At 31.6% G+C, this 7818-nt stretch overlaps 2 protein-coding genes across 5 annotated transcripts; one reads left to right on the forward strand and one right to left on the reverse strand.

The window, feature by feature from the left end:
• Positions 1-62: 62 nt before the first annotated feature.
• LOC108743454 lies at positions 63-4213 on the reverse strand. The gene is made up of 4 exons (XM_025977488.1): positions 3883-4213; positions 1149-1283; positions 441-549; positions 63-276 (listed from the first exon to the last, which is right to left on the reverse strand). The coding sequence occupies exons 1-4, from the start codon at positions 4189-4191 to the stop codon at positions 122-124; spliced, it is 708 nt and encodes a 235-aa protein (XP_025833273.1). The 5' UTR covers positions 4192-4213; the 3' UTR covers positions 63-121.
• Positions 4214-4464: 251 nt separating this feature from the next.
• LOC112905326 lies at positions 4465-7790 on the forward strand. 4 transcript variants are annotated; one of them, XR_003231712.1, is made up of 5 exons: positions 4606-4695; positions 5090-5383; positions 5984-6149; positions 6283-6440; positions 7018-7790. XR_003231712.1 is itself a non-coding variant. In XM_025977491.1 (5 exons), exons 3-5 carry the CDS (start codon positions 5985-5987, stop codon positions 7175-7177), a joined length of 483 nt encoding a protein of 160 aa, XP_025833276.1. In that variant the 5' UTR covers positions 4610-4695; positions 5296-5383; position 5984; the 3' UTR covers positions 7178-7788. The 4 variants fall into 4 exon arrangements, 3 of the variants coding, with proteins under 3 accessions (XP_025833274.1, XP_025833276.1, XP_025833275.1); XM_025977491.1 differs by having other exon boundaries at positions 4610-4695; positions 5296-5383; positions 7018-7788; XM_025977489.1 differs by lacking the exon at positions 5090-5383 and having other exon boundaries at positions 4465-4695; positions 7018-7787.
• Positions 7791-7818: the final 28 nt, after the last annotated feature.

Raw genomic sequence — 7818 nt, forward strand, 5'->3', positions numbered from 1 at the left:
CTCAAATAAAACACTATTACTAATTTTATATATATTTATATTTACAAAGGCACTTAATCGTAACAGGAATAAATAATTTTTAATTTTCTATCTATAATGTATTAATAATTTATCGCTATATTTAATTTTTTTGTTGGGCGTTGTTCAGTATACTCCCAAAGTCCGTGTCTATGCTAACTGACTTGTCTAAAACAATATTCCCAGTTCCTCCTCTGGATGTGCCTGGCGCTCTGAAAATTTCATCCCCGCTTTCTTCATCTTCGTCTTCTAAATTTTCTAAAAAATTACAGAATATAGCGTTAAATATTCAGATAAATAACTAATCTTCAAAATTTGAAATTATAAAGAACATACTTACACCTCGAGAAAGTCTTACATTTTAATTGTGAGACTTAAATATACTCGATAGTATAACAAATAGTTTTTTTATTTTAGTTTACCTAAATATTCGTGCAGTCTATGCCTTTTTCGTATTTTGTAAGCGGCATACAGGAGACCCATTATTATTAGGAGAGATGCTAGAACAATAACAACTCTAAAGAAATTAACCTGCAAAAGAAAATAGTATTTATAAAAGAAGTAATAATCAGAATTTTAAAGTTTTCATAATATTTAAATTACATTAGCCTCAAGAATTAGTAAACAACTTCCACCCGTCAATGATTCCACGAGCGCATTTTATATATTCTAGCAAAAATAATGCCGGAAAGTACCTATTTGATAGCGCATCCAAAAACAGTTGGCACCATGAGATTTTACGTACTTTTTCACATAATTTTAACTTGTTAAGAGTTAGTAAATATCTTCTATCTCCCAGCAATTTCACGTGCGCTTTACTATGATTAGATTATTTTATGAATTTCAGTAAGAATAATGCCGGAATGTGCCTATTTGACATAATACTCGAAAACCGTTGACATCATGAGATTTTACGTACATTTTTACATAATTATCACTTCTCAAACCTTAGTGAATACCTCCTAGCTGCCAATGATTTCACGAGCGCTTTTTATGTTTAAATTATTTTGGATATTTTCGCAAAAATAATGCCTATTTGCCAACGCATTAGAAGATCGATGGCACCAAGGGATTCTACGTACATTTCACATAATTATTATTTCTCATAAGTTTTAAAACACAAGACTTACATTTGGATCATTTTCGTAAACTTCTTCCCAGTCTTCTTTGACTATCATTCTTACAGTTCGAATGTTGAAGCTGTTACTATTTCGTACTCCTTTCGAAACGCATGTGTAGACACCTTCTTCTTGTGGGGAAACAGCCTAAATCAATGCAACACTTATATTTTAAGTTTCGTGTTAGCATATACATTTATTTGCTTTTAGCATTTTAACAATAGGTAAATAGGTAATATTAATAGCAATTGTCTCTTCTCAATACGTTTGCAGGAATCCCATATGAGTCCTTGCAAGCGGCGAGCTCAATTTGAGTATATTGCGAGTAAATGTTTGTGCATGTTGACGAATGTCTATTTACCTTTCGCAAAAACTTTCAAAACGTTTGATTTGCAACTTTACCAAAAATAAATAAATTTTTCCAACATTAACTACGGAAAAATCCTATATCAGTAAAAAGGAAATAATGTGTCAGGGTTAGGTGCGATGCCCATGTCACCTTGGAACATAAAGAGAATGTACAGAAGCAATTTCTTTTTATTTAACTCTATTTTACTCGTTCTGTACCCACACAGGACGAATAATGTATCCAATATATCTCGCTTAAGAAGTAGGTCGACGATATGAAGATTCGCAAATTATATGATCAGAGACCTTAGAGAACTTACAGGTTTTGATAAATAAGCAAATATTTATTAAATAATAATATTGAAAACATTTGACTGTTGATAATTTTTAAGTTTAAACTTGAGAATTTTCGTTACTCATCACAGTAAAAAAAAGAATTTGGAAAATTGCCAAAATTGTCTACAGCAATAAATACCGTTTTAGCACAGTATATATTCTGTCAATTCATATTTTACATTGCAGAGCCATTGTCCGTATCAATCAGATAAAGTTGAAGGCTTTTTATTGCTTCAGAAATAGTAAATGAATCTTTATAACTGTAAGCTCTAATTCGTTTTTATTTTTATTTAAGAATCTTAAGCAACTGAGAACTGAACATAGTAACATTTTCTCAAAGTTATTACTGAAAGTTCAGTTAAAATCATATTCGGTTGAATGAATTAAGACCATTAAGATAATTAGGGTTCAAAGTTAATAACACTTCTAAGACCTGATATTTTCACAAAGACGTGCTACTGCGAAATATTGTGTAATTGTTTTTATTCAAGTGTCACAGTTTAGTTTTTAAATAACTATGTCAAAATTCTCTTTGGGTTGTAACAAATTTTATAGATTTAAGTAAATGACATCAAAATTAACAACTAATTAATGAATGTTTTGAGAGAATCTTGAATTTGTAAATTAGCTGTTGAAGACAAAATTAACTTTCTCGTGGTGGATACTGTCGATGTTATTAGTTAATTTCACGCCCGTGTTACATTCTAATATGTACCTACTGTAAGGCCATTGAATTGTAAATAATTTATCATCTTGAGAGATTGCTTGAAGGGTAGGCATTTGAAAACGATTTTGAAACCCACTCATAAAATTTTATTATAATTAAACCTCTATATTGAACAGAGGAAGACGATGGAATGCCCGGTATAGCAATTAGGGGTTTATTAACTTCATTTTCAGTGAAATCCATGGGCGTAGATAGATAGGGGCAAGAGGGAGGCACTGCTCCACATATCAAGCTTATAGAAACTAAACATTTTAAGCCTGTATGTACTCACAGCTATTGAAAATTTGCCCCCCCCCCCTTCAGAAAAACCTCTTGCTACGCCCATGGTGAAACTAGCATTTAGTAGATTAGTTTTGGGTTTAAAGTTTTTTTGTTGAAACCTGGTTGTATTTCTTTAGTAAATGGCAAAAATGTAATGTTTAAAAAAAGATATACAGCCAAAGGAAATATCATTAATTTAACAACCAACTAATTAGGTAATTAGTGGAAATTATGTTTGACCACGAAGTTAAAGTTTACAATAATGTATCTTTTATAAAGACAGATTTAGTAAAAAGCCTGCATGTAAAATAAAATATTGTAGTTATGTAAACAATTTTAATGTAGTCAAACTGTCAACATTCTAAGCAAGATAAGGACGTACTAGTATGTGGAGGTAATTGACTAATAAATATTTCAAATTTTAAATTTATAACAATAAAAATGCTTGTCAGCGATGCGTTTTTATCCCGGGCTGAAATATTTAACAAAATTTTTAATATTAGTATGCCGACCCCTCTAAGTTGGCATTTCCTTAATGATAAGTTTTGAACTATTTTATTGGCAATAGGCCAAGTCAATTGCTACTTTACATTCAAATGGTTCTTTATATTATTTATTAATCAAATTCTGTAATTCGAACAGATTTTGCAGTATTTAAGACTTCATTGCGTGTCAATTATTTCCTGTGTTAGGTCGAGCAGTCATTTTAACGAATCACATTTCAGATAACATAAAAACAAATGAAAATTGCATTGCACATTATTGCAAAAACAGTAAATATATTCATTAAAATGATGTTTTTCGACTTCTCGAAGTTTAAAGTTAAATATGACAAATATCAGTTCAAAGTAGACAGAGTTAACTATAAGAAATCATTCACAATAATTATTGCCCTTTTCACTATACTATTTCGAAATGATGACTTTGTTTATACAGTGAAAATAGCATAAATTAGCTATTAGTAGACCCCCCAAGGCAAATGCAAAAGTTTGCGCTCATAATTCCTGTATTACCTAGAACTTTTGGAAAAGTAATTTTTGCCAGTTTTTACGGTTGATGTACATACGTACTCACCTTGATGGTCAACTTTCCTGTAAGGATTTCGTAATCGTATTTGCGATCATTGAATTTATTTCCTGGTCCAACCAGTACATTGTTGCCCACTTGCCAGAAGGCGAAGATGTGATCCTTATCATTACTGCCACAGGTGAGTCGGGCATTTTTCCCTTTGGGAATCTCGAACACTTTCATTGCATGTTCTTCGTATACTTCCGCGGAAGTGGGTGGCTCATATGGTTCGGGAATCTCTCCATCGGGCGCCCCGTAACATTCACCAAAAAGTAATACTATAAAGTAACACCAACACCATACTATTTGTTGCATATTATTACCTCAACAATTGTGAATTAACGATCACAAGATGCTGGGCACGTATGAGAGCTGCAGCCAAGTTCTAGACGTCAGTCGACGTCGCGTCATAGGAGGCTTGGTGCAGACGTCGAAAGTTATTTTTAGGGGGAAAGCCATACGAGTGAGATTGGCTGTAGTTTTTTTTCTTTTGTTTTAAACGTTTGATTTTGTTTGTTTCGGATGGGCGAAGTTGGACAACAGGCCCTTGGAATGTACTCGAATTTTTTCATGTAAAAAAAAGTTATTTGCACCAACTTTCGTTCGTATGATTGTAAACTCATCAAAATGGTCGCCGCACACGTTTAAAGGTCGGACAAAAATAAAGCCGGACAACAATTTGAATCAGGTGAAAAGTGGGATGACGCTACGTAATTTGGAGATCCAACACGAGATTGGTGGCGTGATATTCTTTCAAACTTTCCGAAATATTCTATCAGAAAAAAAATGTGCTACAAAGAAAACAGCACAACAAATAGAGTAAGTGTCAAATATGGTTCAATAATGAACTGTTTCTCGTAAGTTATAAATTTTATTTTTTTTGGTAAAATTGAAAGGCATTTGCCCGAAGCCTAATAATTTATTAACAATTTACAACACGTTTTGGTACAATAATTAATTATTCCACGTAATCTCTTAAGAATGTTATAATACATTTGTTTGGTAGAATTGAAAGGCATTTGCTCGAAGCCTAATTGTTTATTATCAACTTAGAACACGTGTTGGTACAACACGAAATAAGCCAATTACAGTTTAAACAATAGTACGAGGCTCAATAACAATTAATCAGTATTTTCATTGCATTTTTGTCATTTCACAAGTATCGAGCCAAAATTAATTTTACCTGCATTGATACAAGTGTTTTATTTCTAAGAAAAAACCTACTAAACTACTGCGAAAAGCACCCTATAATTAATTCATTGTCAAAGGGTACAATTCACGGTACACTTGTTTTAAGAAAATGACAATATTTAAATGTGTGCTGAACAAAGTGTTCCACTTGGTATGTACCACATGCATTTATTTCACGGACCAAGAACTAATTCCATCGGCGGAACTGAATATATATTTGCATCTTAGTTTCATTGAGTTCGAGTACTTCCAGCGGCAGTTGATTTTGAAAGTCAAATTAGTGGTGGTTTGATCATTTAGCCATTTTTGTTAAAAGGTATGTATATTTACAGGACACCGAAATATATTATACTTGAACCTAAGATCAAACGACTTGGCTCTATTTATTTATTTTCTAACAATTCCATTCCAAAAGAAACAAATAAATATATGTATAGATAGGCTCCTAATATTTGCTACGTTTGAAATTAGGAACAAGGATGAGGTTCACAATTAAATTGGTTAAGAAGAAAAAGAGGAAATATATGTTTTATGAGAATATTTTTAACTTTGTGACGTGTTTGATTTAGATACCTGTGTTATTTACTTTAAAGTATTTTAATATTTAGAAAGAAGGCAAAGTAAAAGACAAAAAAGTTTTATAAAACGTAAAAAACCCCTTGGGTTATACACTCAGTAGGTGTATTGCTGGTGTTCGTCGTATATTACTAATTAACCCGCTGTTTTTAATTAACTAATTAGTAACGTATCTGTTCTTTATTTTAGTGTGACAGCAGGACTTTTCGATTTTTCCTATTTTACTAAATACTAGCAGCAAATAAAATTCAAAAACATCTATTTTTTAAAGGATTACGCAGTTTTAATATCAGAATAATTTTTTATTGATAGTTCTATTCTTGCATCTTATTTTTTTCAGAATGGCAGTATTGATAACTGCATTTCTACTTGTAGTGATGCCAGTAACATTAAGCAAGGCAAATAAGTCTACGAATTTTCTTAAATCCCAAAATTTTATTTTTGAAGCAGGTAAAATAACAACAGCATTTCTCCGAAATTGTTTGAGACAAGAGGACACAGTCAAGGTAAAAAAATATGTAAAAGTATTTCGCACTTTTGGTGTAGACACTTTTAGTCGTTTAAGATTTTCAACAATTTAAAGTCATTAAAGAAGTATTGATATAAAGCTTTCTTAAATTGAGTTAATATCTTTCGTAGGTGCCTTGTGGTCAAAACTGTGGCCAAAGTTTATTGAATTGCTTGTACGGAAAGGGCTTTGCACTTTTGGATCGTCTGTTAGAGAAAGATGAGGTTGAACTAATGGACGGACTAGAATTAGTTCGATACAAATCTGATAATCAGTCTGATCAAGAATGGTAAATAGTAATAATTGCGATTTGTGTTTCTGTAGTACTAACTTTTTTATATAACAGGGATGACAATGAAATAACACTGCAATTTTTGTTGTGTCTATTTAATAGAAAATGAAAGATATAATTCTTTTACCTAACTATAATGTAATATGTTTCATCCTCTCTATAGTGCTGATTTCTCCCTGTCTGATTTTTGTCGTTTTCCAACATTAAAGAATGCATTTCAAGCGTATCAATTTACAGAAATGCATGACCTTAATAGACGTTTGTTGTAAAAATACGTGCAATAACAGGATGGAAAATTGTCTGCCCTTTACATTTGGATTCATACTTTTCTTATTTTGATTGCTATTGAAGAAGCAATTATCGTAGTATATCATTATAATTGCGACTGTCGTATTTACGAACAGGTGTATTATTTATAATAGCCAATTTAAGTTGAAAGACACAATAATCAATTTGTAAAATGCATTGCTATGGTTCGATGGGCAATACAGTTGAGCTACAATTGTTCAGCCAAGTGGAAACTGATTGAAAGAAATGCTCATTAATTTAAATGATGATATTTTTGTGTACACAGGCATTCACGTTCAATAAACAAGTCTCACGACCAGGAAAACGTTTTTACATCCGGTGTTCAGTATGAGATCTACCAGCGATTGGACAAATTGTTTTCAACTCATTTTCTCAAGATTTATAAACCAAAACAACTTGATTTCGTCGAAGGTGAAGGTAATTAAAGAATTACTAAACCAGTTAATAAACTAATGGCTATGTTCGTTATAAGCGGAATCCACGAAATGTCGGTTTTAAAATTTCAGTGTCGAAAGTACAATAATGATTTTGAATAAGGGCTCTATCAGGTAACTAATACTATGATTATTTAGGCAGTGATTATATAAAACAGAAGTCAATATACTTTTGTCGGTAGGCCGAAAGGTTTTGGAATTGTTGTAATATTTATATTCCATCTCATAACTACATTTGTATGTTAACTATTTTCCAGAAATACGCAGGGGTGTTTGGACCCCAGGGCAGAATGAAATTGAGATTTCTAAGCACATCCATTTCTTTTACATTTCCATACATATGTATGTATGTATATATCTATCCTACAATTGAAATTTTATTTTGTGTGATGTAGGAAAACCTTTCCGTTCTTTTGTTGTTTTTATGAAAACTTGAGGCAATACTTTAACCAATTCCTCCGAGCAAAATTCAGATTGGACGGATTAGTTTAAGAGTTTTTATGATAGGAAAACCAAAATATTTATTTAAAATTACTCTATATTTATATAACCAATTTCTGACTATTGTTTTCAATTGAATAAGACAACCAAAAATAGAAATAAATTCAGTTTATTTTGTAATTAGCTCCACG

The sequence above is a fragment of the Agrilus planipennis genome, unplaced genomic scaffold, assembly GCF_000699045.2.
Source record: "Agrilus planipennis isolate EAB-ADULT unplaced genomic scaffold, Apla_2.0 scaffold441, whole genome shotgun sequence".
Taxonomy (NCBI): Eukaryota; Metazoa; Arthropoda; class Insecta; order Coleoptera; family Buprestidae; genus Agrilus; species Agrilus planipennis.

Bases quoted from the DNA above. Each gene is read 5' to 3' on its own strand.
- LOC112905326 (XM_025977489.1), top strand. From the start codon at position 4,484: ATGATTGTAAACTCATCAAAATGGTCGCCGCACACGTTTAAAGGTCGG. The intron at 6,150-6,282 runs GTAAAAAAATAT...TATCTTTCGTAG, and splicing joins GACAAGAGGACACAGTCAAG to GTGCCTTGTGGTCAAAACTG. The intron at 6,441-7,017 runs GTAAATAGTAAT...TTGTGTACACAG, and splicing joins AATCAGTCTGATCAAGAATG to GCATTCACGTTCAATAAACA.
- LOC108743454 (XM_025977488.1), bottom strand. From the start codon at position 4,191: ATGCAACAAATAGTATGGTGTTGGTGTTACTTTATAGTATTACTTTTT. The intron at 550-1,148 runs GTAAGTCTTGTG...TTTCTTTTGCAG, and splicing joins TTTACGAAAATGATCCAAAT to GTTAATTTCTTTAGAGTTGT. The intron at 277-440 runs GTAAACTAAAAT...GTAATTTTTTAG, and splicing joins TAGACTGCACGAATATTTAG to AAAATTTAGAAGACGAAGAT.